This window comes from Podarcis melisellensis (assembly GCF_964234715.1).
Source record: "Podarcis melisellensis genome assembly, chromosome: 9".
In the NCBI taxonomy this organism is placed as follows: Eukaryota; Metazoa; Chordata; class Lepidosauria; order Squamata; family Lacertidae; genus Podarcis; species Podarcis melisellensis.
Window position 1 is genome coordinate 75,163,702 of NC_138541.1, and position 19,429 is coordinate 75,183,130.

General features: G+C 43.2%; 2 protein-coding genes across 5 annotated transcripts in view; one reads left to right on the forward strand and one right to left on the reverse strand.

Annotated features, from left to right (window-relative positions):
* FBXL5 (F-box and leucine rich repeat protein 5) overlaps window positions 1-6,430 on the forward strand; it is a 31,123-nt gene extending 24,693 nt beyond the window's left edge. For both annotated transcript variants that reach the window (XM_081925613.1, XM_081925614.1), the window contains exon 11: window positions 5,619-6,430. In XM_081925613.1, coding sequence (XP_081781739.1) covers window positions 5,619-5,695 — 77 coding nt within the window. In that variant the 3' untranslated portion in view covers window positions 5,696-6,430. The remainder of the gene's footprint in view (window positions 1-5,618) is intronic.
* Window positions 1-19,429, reverse strand: part of CC2D2A (coiled-coil and C2 domain containing 2A) — a gene marked incomplete at its 3' end in the record, with an annotated part of 75,099 nt that overhangs the window by 7,515 nt on the left and 48,155 nt on the right. For 2 of the 3 annotated variants that reach the window (XM_081925538.1, XM_081925537.1), the window contains 6 exons: window positions 13,466-13,579; window positions 12,070-12,204; window positions 11,699-11,821; window positions 10,445-10,503; window positions 9,154-9,331; window positions 7,080-8,115 (listed from right to left, as the gene is read on the reverse strand). In XM_081925538.1, the coding sequence (XP_081781664.1) occupies window positions 7,927-8,115; window positions 9,154-9,331; window positions 10,445-10,503; window positions 11,699-11,821; window positions 12,070-12,204; window positions 13,466-13,579 (798 nt within the window). Of the gene's footprint in view, window positions 1-7,079; window positions 8,116-9,153; window positions 9,332-10,444; window positions 10,504-11,698; window positions 11,822-12,069; window positions 12,205-13,465; window positions 13,580-19,429 lie in introns of those variants that run through there. The other variant, XM_081925536.1, reaches the window with a different exon arrangement.

Sequence of the window (19,429 nt, forward strand, 5' to 3'; positions counted from 1 at the left end):
TTTGGTTCTGGAGATGAGAGTCTTGGCTACGGAGTTTATTTGTGCAGGGTGGTGGTGTGATTGTGCATGTAAGTAGCGGTTGGTGTGTGTTTTTTTCCGGTAGATAGTGTGTCCTAGGGAGCCATCAGGTTTTTTGTAGATTAGGACGTCAAGGAAGGGAAGTTGGTTGTTGGCTTCTATTTCCATAGTGAATTGTATTTTGGGGTGTAGGCTGTTGAGATGTGTGAGGAAGCTATCCAGTTTTTCTTTCCCGTGTGGCCAAATTACAAAGGTGTCGTCAACATATCTGAGCCAAAGTTTGGGTTTGTGTTCTGACTTGTCTAAAGCATTGGTTTCAAAGTGTTCCATGTACAGGTTTGCGATGACCGGTGAGAGGGGTGATCCCATAGGTGCTCCTTCTATCTGTTTGTATCTTTGTCCATTGTGGATGAAGTACGTGTTGGTTAGGCAGTGGTTGGTCAGGTCCAAGATGTATTCGGGGGGATTGTATTTGTTTTGAATGGCTGTCAAGGCTTCATTAATGGGCACTTGTGTGAAGAGAGATACAACATCGAAGCTCACAAGTAGGTCATTAGGATGTAGGTTTTGCTTCTTTATTGTTTCTATGAACTGGAAGGAGTTTGGAACGTGTGAAGAGATGGATTCTGCATAGGGCTGAAGTTGCTTGGCGAGAAATTTAGCGAGATTTTGTAGAGGTGAGCCTATGGAGCTGACTATTGGTCTGAGTGGTGTTCCTTCTTTGTGTATCTTGGGGAGGCCGTAGAGTTTGGGGCATCTGGATGATTTTTCTCTGGGGATGATTCTTAGCTGGATTTCTTCACTGATAGGAGAGGCTTTTATTTTGGATTTGGTGGTTTTTTCCAGATAGGTGGTGGGATCTGTTTTTATAGGTTGGTAGGTAGGATCTTGGAGTAGGTTTGATAGTTTTGCTTGGTAGTCCGGAAGACACCCGAGGACACCAAAACCTGCATTCCTGTACCCGTGAAAATCTACGAAAGCATATATATATATATATATATATATATATATATATATATATATATATATATATATGCAGGTTTTGGTGTCCTCGGGTGTCTTCCCGTGTAAAAGTTGGGGTGTCTAGGCGACGTTTCGACGAGGTCTCACTCGTCATCTTCAGGCTGGTGCTTTCGGCTTCTTGTTACTGGAACAGAGCAGGATCTCAGTGTTTGAGTTCCTATAAATACTGTTGAGGGGGTGTGGTGTATAGCCTCCAATGTTCTGGGCAGAAGAACATGACGAGTGAGACCTCGTCGAAACGTCGCCTAGACACCCCAACTTTTACACGGGAAGACACCCGAGGACACCAAATGAAGATGACGAGTGAGACCTCGTCGAAACGTCGCCTAGACACCCCAACTTTTACACGGGAAGACACCCGAGGACACCAAAACCTGCATTCCTGTACCCGTGAAAATCTACGAAAGCATATATATATATATATATATATATATATATATATATATATATATATGCAGGTTTTGGTGTCCTCGGGTGTCTTCCCGTGTAAAAGTTGGGGTGTCTAGGCGACGTTTCGACGAGGTCTCACTCGTCATCTTCAGGCTGGTGTTTTCGGCTTCTTGTTACTGGAACAGAGCAGGATCTCAGTGTTTGAGTTCCTATAAATACTGTTGAGGGGGTGTGGTGTATAGCCTCCAGTGTTCTGGGCAGAGAGGAAGTTCCCAGGCTAGTGTGCCTTTTCTTCTTTTGTTCCTTAATTACTTGAGGGATATCTTGAGTGATTTCTTGAGTGATATCCTGAGTACCACTTAGGTGGGTCATTAGGTGTGGATTAGTTGCTAAAGTCTTTGTGTCTTGACCTCTTGAACTTTGTGAAGAGTTTTTCTGAGAAGATGGCTGTACTGCACTTAGTTGTGCTCTGGCTTGGCTTCGTGTATAGGGGCGAGCTGTGGTTTTGTGGCCTGTGTCAGCCAGATCTGTGTAGGGATTGCAGGGGGGTGCAGCATCCGGAGGTGTCACCATGGTTTGGCTACTGGATGGTGTCTGTAATTTATCTGTGGAGAGGGTCTGGGTTTGGGTCTGGTGTGGTTGATTGGTGATGGCGTTCTGTGTGCCTCTGGATCTGGTGTCAGTTTTTGTGGGGAGGGCTAATTTCCAGATGTCTGGCAAGCGGGATGTGTCGTCAAACCATGGTGACACCTCCGGATGCTGCACCCCCCTGCAATCCCTACACAGATCTGGCTGACACAGGCCACAAAACCACAGCTCGCCCCTATACACGAAGCCAAGCCAGAGCACAACTAAGTGCAGTACAGCCATCTTCTCAGAAAAACTCTTCACAAAGTTCAAGAGGTCAAGACACAAAGACTTTAGCAACTAATCCACACCTAATGACCCACCTAAGTGGTACTCAGGATATCACTCAAGAAATCACTCAAGATATCCCTCAAGTAATTAAGGAACAAAAGAAGAAAAGGCACACTAGCCTGGGAACTTCCTCTCTGCCCAGAACACTGGAGGCTATACACCACACCCCCTCAACAGTATTTATAGGAACTCAAACACTGAGATCCTGCTCTGTTCCAGTAACAAGAAGCCGAAAACACCAGCCTGAAGATGACGAGTGAGACCTCGTCGAAACGTCGCCTAGACACCCCAACTTTTACACGGGAAGACACCCGAGGACACCAAAACCTGCATTCCTGTACCCGTGAAAATCTACGAAAGCATATATATATATATATATATATATATATATATATATATATATATATATATATATATATATATATATATACCTTCTTACCTGTCTATATTCTTGCTGACAAGGTGTAAGTGCCAAAAAAAATCCCTCTCCTGATGGATGTGTTCTGTAAGTTGAGAGTGACTAATTGGGTACTACTCTTAATTACAGGAATCAAACACAGGAACCAGTATCTCCTAGAAAGTTTTTTATAGTATACTTCAACAAAGTGTTTGGTGCAGGAGATTTCTTCTTTATTTTAATTTATTCATTCTAAAATTTCCTGTTTATTACTAAAGTGGTGATAAAACCATTCCTTAATAGAAAATATTCTGTAAAGCATACTTCCATCTTTTGACCTCTGAATTATAACAGCTTCACAAAACAACCATTAAGTTCATTCCTTTAGCTAAATTGCCATTATGTTTAAATGGGGGGACTTATTTTTTCCTGTCACTTTCTTGTTAAAAGTTTATTTCCCTATTTAAAGTGCTTTTTAAAAGCCAAACATTTTATACCTCTAAGGGTATCCTTCTTACTCAAGTTTTTTTGCTGTTTTTTTCTAGATCATATTTCTTGAAACATTGTTTAGTTTTTTCATTTCATTTTATCACTTGTGAATTGGTATATCGATTGGGTGAAAGAGATCATTCAGTTTTTCCCTGTTTAATGTTTTGCAGCAGCAAATAATTAAATTCTGCCTGCCCAGATTTTCCTAAACTTCTTAAAATTGTAGCTTGAATATAAGATTTGGGATTACTTACCTGGAAAATGATCCCACTGCATTTAATTAAACTTAATTCTGAGTTGGCATGTATAGTAGTGCACTGTCAGAGTACTTGGAAAACTAGCAAATAAAACACATTGAATATGATTTGTTGGGTAAAAGGGAAAGCATTTGTGGTTGGTCTTAAAAAATGCTTCAGTCAATTAGGCTTTCATCCATGACCAAGGGTTTTTTAGTTAAGATTTGTGTTTTGGGGTGGGGGAAGATATATATTTAGTGTTGGACTCTCAGAGAAAAAGAAAATCATTCAACCCTTCCAGAAGCTAGCTAGTTTTCTTCTTGATCATGGAAATTCTTTAATTCTGAGTTTGGGGCGCAAAACCACAGTTTTTGTGATCTTCCAGCATATACTGTATTTTTCTGTGTATAAGACAGAAATTTTTAGGGACTCAAAATTAAGAAAATGGAGGGAGATTGCCCCCGTGTATAAGACTATCTGCCCCTTTTAACATTCTTTTTTAGTTAAAAAAAAAACACCTAGTCTTATACATGGAAAAGTATGGTCATGATTAGATGATGACACATAGCCTAACTTGAACGTATTTCTTAAAATTCTAATTCAGAATTGCTATTTCTCTAGTTTTGTCTCAGTAAATTTCACCTTCAAACTTCTTAAATTAAGGAACTGAGTATCCGTCTAAGAACCAAACTGCATGTTGATTAATGTCACTCACACTTTTTAAAAGCATACTCAGCTTTGCTTTTCGAGGAAAACCAGTTGCACTCTCCCAGTCTGAAATGAGACGCTGCCTTCATTTCTTGCCAAGAATACCTCCCTCTCCAGCTGCTTTTGCCCAAAGAGATGCTGTTTATTACAAGCACAAGGAGCAAGTAGCAGGTTGGGAGATCAAATTTTGGCAGGAAACAAGTGTGACGCTGGAACAGGACACTTTTCCTTCAATATAAAAACTGTACTTTGGCCTTGTGACAGGGCATGCAGAAAGAAAGAACATATCTTTATGAAAATTGATCTATTTAACCCAGGTACATGAAATAAGTGGTTTTACTTGCAACCTTACAGGAGGCAAAGCACTGCTGATCATTTCATATGATCCTAAAAACACATCTGTTTAGGCAAGCCTTTCCCTGATCTTATGACTTTCTTATTTTAACTGTTTAAATTGTTGTGCATTTTAATTATGGATTTATTTTATAGCTGTAATCTGCTTAGAAGACATTTTGACATATAAGCCGTTAATTAATTAATAATAGTATTCTGCTGTTACTTGAAGGTGCCCTTCACATGAATCCTACAAGATGAATAGCCAGAAGTGTGTGTTCAGTGTATTTCCAGAATATTGAATTGTACTAACAAATGTTGGTTTCAGTAATGAAAGAGGTTCATTTCCCCCTTAACTGTTTTCAGGCATGTTATTATTTGTTAACACACCCTCACATACTTTCTGTCCAGTTTTGATTATATAAAATACCCTGAGTATTGCAAGGAGACAGCAGGGTTGGTCTGGCCAGTTTCATGGCTTTAATTCATTAAGATGAATGTCCTGTGCCTGAAATAATGTAGGGCACCTGTTTTTAAATGCATATGTGGCTTTTGCCAATAGTGCAGTAATTTCACTGTTTATTAAAATTACTTGCAAATGAAGGTAAGTGATGGTTGCTGAAACTTGGTAAAACTTTGGTATGGGACTTTAAAAAAATAAATTATAATCTTCGAGCCAGAACGTTGAGCCAGAGTATACATTTGGGAAACAGATCATCTATTCTGGAGGGTTTTTTAAAAATTAGGTGCTTTATCATTTCTTCCAAGTAAAATAGGTAGCTCATATAGGAGCTACATTTGTTAAGCCCAAGGAAGCTAACCTGGACCCTCCAGATGCTGCTGGACTCCAACACTTATCATCCCCAGCCAAGGATGATGGGTTTTGTAGTCTAGCACCTGGAAGGCCACAGCGCTGCTGTGAAAATAATATTTTGTATATTTAAATGTGGTATAATCAGTTGTATACCAGTAAGATATTACAATTGCAATGTGAGACTTTGAATGAATATGAAATATCCCTTGATGAAAAAGGATATGAATGGCTACTGCACAAAATGAACACCATCCCTTTTTCTTCCTTTCACATTTGTTCTGTCTTTACACAGGTCCTCACGCCGAAACCGCCAGTGGATGCCAGAACTTGCAGTGTGGTTTCAGAGCCTGCTGCCGCTCTGGTGAATGACCTGACTACTTTCCTTTTCAGTCTACTTCATTAGCTCAGCAGACTTCCCTTCATGCACTTTACTTACAGTCCGCATCTTGTGTTAACAGTTCCCTTCTGAAGTGCAAATTGTAGGTCCTTTCTGCCCCATAATTCAGAATCTTATAAGCAAACTGTGTAGGGTCACACCATTCTCACAATGTTTCACTCTGATTTCGGAAGGTGAGAGGTTTAATTCTTTGTGCCGTGAAACTTACTCAGATTGTTTTTGACACTTTCCCCCTAACGTTTGGCACTTAATATTTTTATTTTGTGTTTTGTGCTAAGCCCTTAAGATTATTATTTTTTAAGCTCATGCTTCAATATAAATATTAAATACATCTGGATAACAATATATATTGTTCAGTAGTGATTCCTCCCATAACTTCTGATCCCAGAATTGTCTTACTGCAGAATTACAGATACTTTGTCTTAGCACTGACTTCGTATGTTATAAGCTTAAAGAACAGCACATGGAACATTCCCATCAGCATCTGAATTTGTTAGTCTGGATAAGTTAGCAAGCCAATGACTGTTTGCCACATCTTTTTGTGGGCTTCACAAAGTATTTGCTTAACTGTAGTTGCATAGCAACCAGGACCCCTGTATTGTCTATAGAAATTCATTAAAGACGCTGAATTCTGAAAGGGACTTTCCAAGAAGTGATTTCTCTGCTGTAAGAGCAACTGAAATAAATAAATTTTCAGCTTTAAGGAACTTGCTGGTGGTAATCTGCTTATTTGAATGGAGGGGAAGTTCAGTTGCATTGCAAAATAACAATATTGTTCCAGCAACTTGAAAGCTAAATGTGTTGGTAAACTTTTTGATGCAGTACGGCCACAACTTACATGTGTTTAACGTGTGCAATTTCAGCTTTAACACAGTTCAAGGTTGGTTAAAATCACATAAATGCCTGGAAGGAAGACAGCTTCAAAGTTCTTTTAGTGCAGAGTTTTTTTGGGTGCAGAAAGCTTTTAAGCCCTCTCCTTTGCTTATCAGGCTCTGCAGTGCTCTCACGAGAGCATCCCAGGAGAAGAGCAAAACAAACCAGTGTGTGTGGCCAATCCAAGTTGTCCCCTGCATTTGGGGGGTGGGGGTGGGCGAGGTGGGCAAGGCCTACTCAGTGCATGGCTCCGCAAAGGTAAGCATGCTTGCACAATGGTTCCAGGGGAGTGGTTTGAGTATACATGCTTTCCCCTAGACGTTTTACCCCAGGAATGGAACCTCCGCACAAGAGACGGTCAGACTGTACTGCTGCAGTATGAGTAACTGCTGCGTTTGCACATCAAGTGAACTAGAGCTCTCCAACTGTGTATGGCATTAAGCTGAAGATGAATTTGCACAAAACTTTCTGCCACAACTGGAATGAAATTTAGGGACAATAACAGACGTTTCATCCCATCTCTTTAATTTTGTATCTTGACCCTGAGTTTTAATTGTTAGCCTATAAACGGGAAAGGTATCTGCAGTACAGACAGTGTTAAACCAATAGACAGATTGGTCCCACCTCTTGTGTAGCATCTTTAAATGGTCCTTATCATCAACCATTCTGTATGTAGAAATCATATGCCTGCCCTGTTACATTTTAGCTGTGTTCCAGCAAAAGCAGCATTCACTTTGTGCATCAGAGGCCCTGGGTAGAAAATATGAAGATGTTCCTTGATATGGGGGAGGGCCAGGAATTTGTTTTACTTCAGACTGCTGCCAGGACTAGGCAAATACCTTTTCTGTGCTGATACTGCCATATGGGAGCAGTGAGAATAAGGTGCCACCTTATAGCTACCTTGACTTCCTAGAGCATTTCACATGTCAAGTTGATGAGTGAGTAACCCATACAGACATGGCAGTAAGTCAGGAGGAATTTAAACATCTTACATATTTCCTTTCACCAGAGGTAAGCAAGTGTCTTCTGCAGCTTGGCTTTGCTATGGCAATTCTTAATCACAAGAAAATAACCTGCTACGCTGCTTGGCCTAATTGTGAATACATAGCACAGCATGGCTTCAGGGGGTTTGAGCACATGATTTCCAGTGTGGCTGGAGCCGAAAGGTTTTATACAGCTTTAATGGGGCATTGCAGAAAACTCATCAAATTAAGAGACTCCTTCCAGCATTTTAATCTGCACATTTTAATAATCTAGAGTTTAATACAAAATCATAAGATGATACTAATGAATTTAAATACTAGAAGTAAAAAGTGAGTCTGAGTAACTCTTACCTATTACGAACCAGTGAAGCAACATAAATCCACACTGAAAGAATGTTTTTAGGGTATGCATGAACATACACAGCTAATGCAAACTCTATGTTTGGAACATCAATGCTATGAACTCCAGTACTATACACCGCCTCCACTAAAGGTGTAACTTCTGAAAATGCCATGTGGATAGGAAATCCTGACACCTGCAAGTAAGAGGGGAAAATGTAAAAATTTGTCAATTTACCCACAATACCACCTCTGGACTCAGTTGGCCACTAAGAAAATGAAATACAGTCGTACCTTGGAAGTCGAACGGAATCCATTCCGGAAGTCCGTTCAACTTCCAAAATGTTCAACTTCCAAGGCGTGGCTTCTGATTGGTTGCAGGAGCATCCTGCAGTTAATCGGAAGCTGCACTGGACGTTCAGCTTCCGAAAACCATTTAAAAACTGGAACAATCACTCAGGAGCCAAAACGTTCAAGTTTAGAGCCGTTTGTCTCCCGAGGTTCCACTGTAGATGTTATGATGAATGCAATGATGCCATATACATTCTGCAATTATGGGCCAGCCCTTCCACTTAAGGCAGGCATGGCCAAACTTGGCTCTCCAGATGTGTTGGGACTACAACTCCCATCATCCCTAGCTATCAGGACCAGTGGTCAGGGATGATGAGAATTGTAGTCCCAAAAAACATCTGGAGGGCCAAGTATGGCCATGTCTGACTTAAGGTAAATTGAATCTCTTGGCTCAAGATGACTGGGAGAAAAACAGATCAACTGCATGCCTTCCTCCCGATCACCCTCCCCTGCCCTAGGGAAGACCTCTGTTGACTGGGGTATCTTGACAGCTAGCTTTCTCTTAGATTGAAGCATTGTTCACCATTACACTTCTGTACTTGTCATGGTAGTACAATAGCAGGTAGCACACTTCCCCCCTTGCCCAGGTGGACCACCCATGCTGCTGGCCAGTTGATGCCCTCCCTCGCCAGCAAGAAAAACTTTTTAGCTTTGGAAAACTTAACATAAGAGACACATTTCTAGACTACTTTCAAATAAGTCAGCAAAATGCTTTCACTGTATCACAAGCTAGAATGGAGAGATTTCATCATTCACGTGGAGGGAATTACTGCTAGGCCCCAATACAAACATCACCCTGTGGGGAGGCAGGGAAGCACTATCCTATAATCCCAGTAATGTTACTAAACTCCCAGTTCCCTAGGGGCCGTTATTCTATACATTACCCTGTAATCTCCTAGTTGCTTCTGTAATTCCGCCTGATGGTCATCCTCTACATCTTTGCCCTGATTTTTTTCCAGCAGAGGTAAGAAGTGTCGAAGGGTAGAGGTACAGTATCTGTTCCAACGTGTCAAGTGTCTTGGCCTCCAACCCATGATCTTTTCTTTCAGTATCTTCTCAAGTCTGCATTTTAAAATGTTTTAAAAGTTGCATTTGAAATTTTGCTGCTCCAGTGCAACTGTGGCTTCACAAGCACACTAGAGATCTTTAGAATTCCACAATTACAGCCAGATTTGAAATGCCACAGGCATTCCATATTTCAATGACTTCTCCACAACATGCTTACGTAAGAAACCGAGGTGGTAAACCTAATTCTCAAGCATCATTTCAGACTGGAGGAGGACCAAGCCTTACATTATTGAATGCTCCTCTGGTAAAATAACATATCTAAAAAACTAGATGCTTGGGATAAAAGCTTTAAGCTCATCTGATTTACTAGTTTTCTTCAGCTATTTGTGTGTCAGGATGTTATGGAATGTCAAACCTGGAGAGGGCCAAACTAAATATATTGCAAGGCAACCAAAATGGCTGCATAATAAAGTGCTGTATTTTTCGCTCTATAAGACGCACCAGACCATAAGACGCACCTAGTTTTTGGAGGAGGAAAACAAGATAAAAAAATATTCTGAATCCCAGAAGCCAGAACAATGAGAAGGATCGTTGTTCTGGCTTCTGGGATAGCTGTGCAGCCTCTTCAAGGCAGCGGGATGAAGGCTCTCCGTGCCCTGAAGAGGCTTCGCGTGGCTAAGCCAGAAGCTAGAACAGATCCCTCTCACTGTTCTGGCTTCTGGGATAGCTGCGCAGCCTGCATTCACTCCATAAGACGCACACACATTTCCCCCTACTTTTTAGGAGGGAAATAGTGCGTCTTATAAAGCAAAAAATACGGTAGTCCAAGTCACTAGAATTTTCCAGATTCCTTTATAAAGTATTGAACTTAAAAGAGCTATGAATCAAATAATTTCACAATCGGAACCACCAAGGATTCCATATCCAATTGGAACTGACATTTGATATTGCTGGCATTCATTTTTCTTCAGAGTGTGTATGGAGGTGCTGGGCTGCCCAAATAACAAGGACCCCCACCCTTGGCCTCGCTGATGTGGTCCAAAGGTGGACAAACTACCCCAGAAGGACCAGAGGTACTGCCTCTCCTCTTAAAACCCCATACACCTGACATCTGATGCATGAGATGGTTAAATGCGGTTGCAAAACACATTCAATAGACATGGGTACCTGTTCTGCAGTTCTAGGGCAGCTGTCTTGTCCACCCGTTGATAGACTAGTTCGTCAGGCTAACAAAATATGAAGGGGTAAGGTATAATTTGGTATTTACATAATGTGAAATATGCAATCTTGCTTTTAAGATGTACTGGGATATACTGATACTTCAACCCACCTACTCTGCCACCCACAAGACCTGGAGAAGAAGGAGAAGAAGAATTTATTATTTCTACCCCACCCATCTGGCTGGGCTTCCCCAGCCACTCTGGGCGGCTTCCCAAAAAATATTAAAATACTGTAACACATCCAACATTAAAAGCTTCAGATGTCTTCTAAAAGTCTGGTAGTTGTTGTTCTCTTTGACATCTGGTGGGAGGCCATTCCACAGGGCGGGTGCAACTACCGAAAAGGCCCTCTGCCTGGTTCCCTGTAACTTGGTTTCTCGCAAGCGATCGAACTGCCAGAAGGCCCTCGGCGCTGGACCTCAGTGTCCAGGTAGAACGATGGGGGTGGAGTCGCTCCTTCAGGTATACTGGACCGAGGCCGTTTATACTGGAGAACTGTACCTGTGGTAGGCACCTTAAAGTGGGCACTCTTGCAGCAAGCAGGGAATCTACAAACCTACACAGGAACCCCAGAGAGTCCCTGTAGCCAGAGTTTTTTGTCTTAATCCAACTTGCAGTTCTCTGATTCTCAGTACTGTGCTAAAAGCTGCACTTCAGATTGTTTCTCTACTCCCTCCCATTAGCTGGATAATGTTCCCAAATTCTGATGGACATTAGACTCCAAACTTAGGAGAGAGATTCCCAACTCCCTGATTATCTGGAATAATCTGTACATAGTAAGAAGTTGGCAATGCAAATATAGCAACTGAAGTTTTTCTCTGGGTACTTAAGAAGAACGATTCCCACACTACAAAATATTACCTCATCTCCTTGTTGCAAAATCATCTCAGTGTTATCCTAGGCTTAAGCATCTGCATACTATAATAAACATTCTGATTTTCCATGGTTATGAATAAGGTAGGAATGCAGTCTTAATTGGTATCCAGTTTGTGGAACAAACCACATGCAAATGTTTTCAGCAAGCAAAATTCATTATTGCATTTCCTAAAATAGTAAAATAAGTTTTACCTCTCATTTTGTTACAGTTCTTTAACGTATCTGTCCTGTAATCTCTCCCTTAAGGTCAAAACAATTTCAGATACAGATGAAAGGATGCAGATATTATTTCTATGCAGCCCTATAAAATAAAAAATCCTAATACCTGCACACTGGAGAGACCAGGAAATGGTAAACTTCTTGAAAAAAAGGGTTTCCAGAATTTTGGTTTGCTGACATCAAAGTTTATTCTTAGTGGAGAATCATATTGTTGAATATTGAACCAAACCTGAAAGAGAACTTTTAAAGTTACTTTCTTCATCTTAACCACAAATCAGTACTACTTCTGCCCTCTGTTTGAGTTAACTTTGATTCATGGAAGAGCCAGTGGAATTTCCCCCCACTCTCTTTGAACAGCTGACCAGAGCACCTGCCATCAGTCAACAATCCTGGCCTAAATGAATGAATGGTCTGACTCACTATAAGGCAGCTTTGTAAGTTCAAAGAATGGCAGATAGAGAGATGTGAATTACTTACATTGTCACAGGAAATGAGGCAGCCCACACTCTGCAAGGGGCAGAAGGCATCATACTGTCCATAAAAACGGCCACAACTTGGATTCCAGATCACATACTGATTCTGCTCCCAAGTTAGTAAATATGCTGTTGGTCCCTGGAAATAATTGTCACGTTCCTTCAAACCTTGCTTTTCCAATGCAGGATATATTTACATTTTACATGCATGCCCCCCCCCTCAGAACTTAGTAGTGGGTGCAGCTGATGTATGTGATATAAGTTTCAGCTCATTTTCTCTGCAGTAGCCTCTGTGAAGGCTACCAAGCACACACACTGGGGATTATATCTGCAATTCATACGCTGAAAAAATATTATTTTTGCTAAGCCGCTAAACAGGATGAACTAGTTCCCCATTTTGCACAGTGAAGAATTCCATGTAACTGGAAACCTGTCTACTCCATTGCCAACAGAAGTTTGTCCAATGAAACAATACTATTTTCCATATTTTGTATCCAGTTCTTTGGTATTAATGAATTCTGTCCAATGCAAGATCAGGACTTTCCAATTACTCACAGGCTTGCAGTTTCACGCTGCCTTGGCAGGGGCTGCTAAATGTTGCACAGAGTAAAATCTAAGAGATTCTACAATGTAAGGATTTCTGTAACAGGTTGTATGCACCAATCTTCCAAGTTTTTAAAAATTAAGTTTTTCTTTAGCAGGCCTCATGTTGAAGCACAAACTGTCTACTAAGATTTAAGGTGTTTTAACTTGGAGGGTGGAGACAGGGTGTTGTAAGTATAATGGATAAGGCTCTTAGCTACAGACCAATAATTCCTTGTTTTGAATTATTTCCTCTTTCATGAACTCACAAGATGGCTTTAGGCAACTCATCTCTCTTAGCCTCAGCAGGAGATAAGTAATCTCTTCCTCCTATGAGGGTGTATTTGAGAACTACAAGAAGATAGTAAATGTGAGGTGCTTTGAACACCTGAGAGGACTATGTACTTATCTTCAACTCTAGGCAAATATCCATATTCTCTGGGGAAATTTGTAGGGCTGAGAACAAACAGTAAATTTGCCATGTAACTTAGACCAGCATTAGGAAGCAGGGGAAGATATCTCTATCTTATTATGGGTCTTTGCAAATAGCCTAGTCTAGTACAACCAGGTATGTGATCCATGCAATACCATTCAATTCCATCTGAAGAAGATTAAGTTGCAACCACTAATTTTTTTTATTGATAACAATATCAAAACCAGAGTTTTGCTTGCATCATGCCTTTGTCCGACAAAGTTGCTTTAAAAGTTTGACTACAATATAAATCTGACCATTATTTGTGACGCAATTCATTCAGCGTGTGTACTGCATTCTCAGGCATGTGGAAGTTTGTTGGAGTATAAATAAATTCCTGACTTACCTCAGGAATCGCATTTCCAATTAAAAGCCAAGCCTTTTTGCCAAGAGCAAGAAAATAATTGCACAAGAGTACAGCGTGCTCTTCTTCATCTCCAGCCAAAAGATCAAGGAATTGCTAATGAATGCAAGCAAACAAGTTGCATCAACAATATAGCCAATGTCTCTAGTTTATCTGCACTGTTCAGGAATCTTCCTCCCATAAAGTATGGCTCTGTTGGTCTGGAAATACGTTTAGGTCCCCAAAGATTTTGGCTCAATTGAAACTAGAGTTAAAGAAGCTGAACTGTGATTTTACATGATGTCTGACTTGGCAAACCATTGCTCCAAAATCCATTCATTTTGAAAGGTTAATTTATGAACCATGAAAGGCATCTGAAAACTATGAAAAATAAATATATAGATGAAGAAAAACATTTTCTTATTAAAAAGATACACACCATCTTTCTAGTTCGTAAATGAACCAAACAGCTGGAAACAAAAGCAGACAAGCAGCTTTTGAGGTTAATGAAGTGCAGGCAATGTTCCCGTCTCCTACAATTCAAAGTTCTGTGGAGGTGGACTGTAAAAACAGACTGGATAAAGTCTCTCAGGTGTCTGTGGAAAGAACCTCCGCCTGCAGTTCTGATATGGAACCATAATGACAGGATTTGGGATCTATTTATATTTAAGGCATTAGATTCTGGTTCTGGGCTAAGAGCATTTCTGGCATAAAGAACCCAGAACCTTTCAAGGAACCTTTCAAATTGCCTCAGCAATTAGCTCTTCATTCTATTTAATCTGGACCTTGAACTGTGCATTCTAGGCACACATAGTAGCCGAAGGATAGTTCTATAGTAAAAAAAAAAAATCACAATGAACTCAAAAAGGTCAACCCCACAGAATTTAAAAATCAATTATCAAATTTTCCTCCCCAAAAATTACATTCTTGTGAGTTTATTGATTCTGTTCTGAGACTGTACTACAACAGCTGATGAATTAATCCATAGATGATAGCTGACATTAAGAAGAACTCTACACATGTGGTGGGGGTGTAAATATGTACAATTTTTTGGCAAAGGGTTTTAAAGGAGATATCAGAAATCACTGGGTTAAAGCTTACCAAAAGTCCAGAGGTAGCATTATTATCAATTTACGATGGGGCGGGAGGTTCACAAATTTACCGACGGCTGCACGAGTTATTATAGCTAGGAAGTGGAAAGGGCAAGCAGAATATAAAATGGAAGAGTCGTATAAAGAGGTGTGGGATATAGATATTCATGTTAAGGTAAGACAGGGAATATGCAGAATAAATGATTTTGAGGAGATATGGAGGGTGACTGTAGAATTTGTACTGTTAAAACGAAAAAGGGTCAAACCATTGCAAGGGGTGTTGAAATTTTGGGAGGCTGCATAGTTACAATGGAATGGTCTCGGTGGTGGAGTGCACATTTTCATTCTTTTTCCCCATTTTTTCCCATTTAGTTCTTACCATATCACAGTATTACAATGATGTGAACAAAAATAGATCAACCTTCTTTTAACATTCTAACAAAACATTCAACATACATGTGATGGGACGATGAGCTGCTTGTGCGTAAAATGCAAGTCCCTCAGAGTTTGATCAGGTTTCAAACCTCTGCCTGTGACGGAGCCCCTCCAGCATGGCTGCGTCAATCACTAGTAGAATCCGAAAGTGGCTGCTTTCGGAATCGTTTCCAACATAAAAGCTCTTTAACGGAAACACGTCGTCTGGCCTCTCGGCGTGACAGTTTCCGGCGAGGTGTGGGTGTCCCTATAGGAGGTCCTGAGACCTCCCCACTGTTTTCGCTGGAAGCGTCTCTGAGCCATCCCTCCGACTCACTTTCCCTTGGAGTTCTTGCTCGCCCTCTACTGGTTCCCTCTTCCGCTGCTACTCCTCTCTCAACCTCAGTGAGCCTTTGCGCCCCCGGCGCTTTAGATGGCAGTTCCCTGACATCCACCTCCCCTCCAGGGCCCCCTTCACCCCCTCCCGTCTCCTCCCCTACTGGCGGTGAGGAGGTAAAACCCCTGAAAGAACCTCCTTCGTCTTCCGACGTCGCGAACACTTCCCTCCACTTGTTGCTGTTCCTACTCTCTCGGTAATCTTCGTCATCAGAGTCCACTCCCTCTTCCAACTCCGACTCCGCGAACCCTTCCATTTCCTCTTCCTCATCGGTGGTGCCGAAATACTCCCTCCTAAACCTTGCTATCGGCTGAGGTTTCCTCGGGAACCTTTGGTGGAACGTTTCTGTTAAAACCTCGTCATTGACTTCCTCTGCATTCACCCAGGTGTTTTCTGACTCCGGTTCCCCTTCCCACGCCACCAAATACTCCACCTGATTTCCCTTCCACCTGGAATCGAGGATTTCCGCTACATGGTTGCGGCGTTCCCTCTCTTCCAAGGCTGGTCCCCTGACGTACTCCCCTTCACGTCCCCCCCTGTATGGTGACAGTAACGACCTGTGGAACACTGGGTGCAATTTCATGTGGTTGGGTAATCGGAGTTTGAAAGCTACCGGGTTGACCTGCTGAATGACCTCAAAGGGTCCCAATCTTCTGGGCCTCAATTTCTTACAACCCCCTTTGAACGGCAACCCTTGGGTTGACAACCACACTTGATCCCCCACCCTTATGGTTTCACCTTCCCTTCTGTTCTTGTCTGCCTGCTTCTTATATTGTGCCTTAGCCCTTTCTAAGTTGAGCTGGAGCTGATGATGGATCGCTTCCATCTCTTCTACAAAATGTTCAGCCGCTGGGACGCTCCATCTCTCCCCTCCTTCCCCTGGAAATGCCCTGGGGTGACACCCGTAATTAGCCAAAAAGGGACTCATCCCTGTGGACACATTCTCCGCATTATTGTAGGCAAATTCTGCCAACGCCAACTTTTCGACCCAATCGTTCTCTCTGTCATTGACATAACACCTCAGATATTGTTGAAGAATGCCATTTGCTCTTTCCGCCTGCCCGTTGGTTTCAGGGTGCCGGGCAGTTGAAAAATTGACTTCCACGTGCAGCAAGCTCATGAGCTTCCTCCAGAACCTGGAAGTAAATTGTTTGCCGCGATCTGAGATCACCCTCAAGGGAGCCCCGTGCAACCTAAAGATGTGTTCTACAAACAACTTCGCTGTTTCTTCCGCTGTGACTGCATGTGAGCATGCTACAAAGTGGCACATCTTAGTTAACAGGTCTACTACTACCATGATGGCTGTTTTCCCCTTGGACTTTGGCAGATCCGTCATAAAATCTATTGATATCGCTTCCCAAGGCCGTTCTGGTGTGGGTAATGGTTCTAATAACCCTGCCGGCGCCCTTCTTTCCCCTTTGGCTCGCTGACATTGGTCACACCCTCTTACATACTCCCTTACATCTTCCCTCACCTTAGGCCACCAAAATTCCCTGGTAACCAACCACATGGTCTTGTGTTGTCCAAAATGTCCCGCCGTGGGGCTATCATGCAACTGCTTGAGTACTCTCCCCCTCAATTCACCTTCGGGTATATACAGTGCCCCTTTGTAATACAATGCCCCCATTTCTTTCCTCAAAACCTCCGGGGCTCTCGCCCTCCCCCCTGAGACCTCTGAGCTTATCCTGGGCATATTCATCATTTTCCGTTTCCTCTACCAGTTCTCGTTGCCCCACCAGCGCCGCCCCACACACCCAGCGGTCCTCAGGGATGACATGTCTCTCTTCGATCACCCCCTCCCCTTCCCAATACTCTGGTTTGCGTGAGAGCGCGTCCGCCCTGACGTTTTCTGGGCCTGGCACATAACAAATTTCAAAGTTGAATTTGGAGAATTCCTGTGCCCATCTCACTTGTCGTTGGTTGAGCACTCGAGCTGTTCTCCAATACTCTAAATTCTTGTGGTCGGTGCACACTTGCACCTTGTGTTGTGCCCCAATTAATAAATGTCTCCACCTCCGGAATGCTTCGTGAATGGCAAGTAGTTCCCTGTCATACACCGTGTAATTCCTCTCGGATTTATTCAGCTTCCGCGAGAAGAAGGCACACGGTCTCCACTCCGACGCACTCCTCCCCGGTTGAAGAAGGACCGCCCCTACCGCCCGGTCGGATGCATCGGTTTCCACTCTCATGGGTTTTCGTAAATCCACATGCAGAAGTTGTTCTTCCGAGGCGAAAGCCCTTTTCAGTTCTTCAAAGGCTCGATCCGCCTCTACCGTCCAAACAAATTTCTTCTTGCTGCTGAGGCAGTCGGTGATGGGCGCCGTCAAGTGGGCAAAGTTCTTGATGAACTTCCGATAAAAGTTCCCAAACCCCAAGAATCTTTGCACGTCCTTCTTGGTCTTCGGTGTCTTCCATTCCAGTACCGCTTGGACCTTGCCTGGATCCATGGCCAATCCCTTGTCTGACAAGCGGTACCCCAGGAATTCCACCTCCTTGGTATGAAACTGGCACTTCTCCAGTTTCACCCACAGCTGGTTGGCTTGCAGCCTGCCCAACACTTCTCGAACGTCCCTCACATGCTGTTCCTCATCTTCCGAATACACCAACACGTCGTCTAAAAAGGCCACACAATTCTTGTAGAGCAAAGGTCCCAGAACGTGGTTTATAAAAGCTTGAAAACACGCGGAGCCCCCTTGTAGACCGAAGGGCATAACGAGGTATTCAAAGGCTCCCAAAGGGGTAAACATGGTGGTCTTCCATTCATCTCCCTTCCTTATGCGTATCAGATTGTACGCCCCCCGCAGGTCCAGCTTTGTAAAAATCTTTCCCTTCCTTACTCTGGTCAAAATGTCATCAATTCGGGGCATAGGGAAAGCCAGGGGCTCCGACACTGCATTGAGGGCCCTAAAGTCACACACCAGTCTCGGTTTGTCTGTGTTCTTTTTGTCCACAAAAAACACTGGGCTGCCCCCCACCGCTCGGGACTCTCTGATGAAACCTCGCTTCAGGTTTTTGTCAATGAACTCCCTCAGCTCCTGCATCTCCCTGTCTGACATGGCGTACAGCTTGCCTACTGGGAGTTGGGCCCCAGGGAGTAGGTTGATTTGACAGTCAAAGGGTCTATGCGGTGGCAGTTTGTCTGCTTCCCTTTCGCTGAATACGTTGCTCAGATCTGCGTATTGCGGGGGCACCTTCCCTTTGTCCATTACTTCCATCCCGGCTAGGGTGACTCTGTCTCCTCCCGAAACCTTCCCCTCCTTGCAGTGTTCTAGGCAATGCGCTGACCCAAAGGAGACCACCCTCTGATGCCAGCCCACTAGCGGATCGTGTAGCGCCAGCCAGCTCATCCCCAAAATGATGGGTGCTCCTCCCAGGATGGCCACATTAAACGCTATCTGTTCGGTGTGCCTTGCCACCCTCATTATCATCGGGACAGTCTGTTGGCTAACTTCTCCCCCCAACAGCTCTCTGCCGTCAATCGTAGTCACCTGCAAGGGGTTACTTAAAGGGATGGTCTGTATCTGGTGCTCAGCTGCAAACTCCTTACTCATGAAATTACAGGAGCTGCCTGAATCCAAAAGCGACTTGATCTTTAGTGGGTGTCCGTTTGGCAGTTCTAGTAACACCTCTATCACTAAAGCGGGTCTGGGAGGTTCCGGCATGGGCACTTTCACTGCTCTTTGGCCTGGCTGCTGTGCCCCGACGGTGGCAGCCAGGCGTTGGCTTTTACTTGCTCCTTGCCTTCCTCTTCCTTTCCCCCAACAGCTCCTGCCATCCCTTGCCATTCCTTTCTTTGTGGGCAGACTCTGGCAAAGTGCCCTGGCTGTTGGCAGAGATAACATCTCTTGGCGCTCCTTCCCTCCTTCTTCCGCCCTTCACTGGGATTTGAAACTGCGCGCGCCCGCGCTGTTCCAACTTCCATCGGCTCTGCCGGCGGGAAAGGTGGCTCTGGAATGTCTGGAATGCGGAACTCCCTCCAACGGTCTCCTTTCCCTTCCCGCTTTTCCAAAGCCCTCGCCTCCTGGCGCGCTCCTATGCACAGCGCAGATTTGGTTAACTGATCCA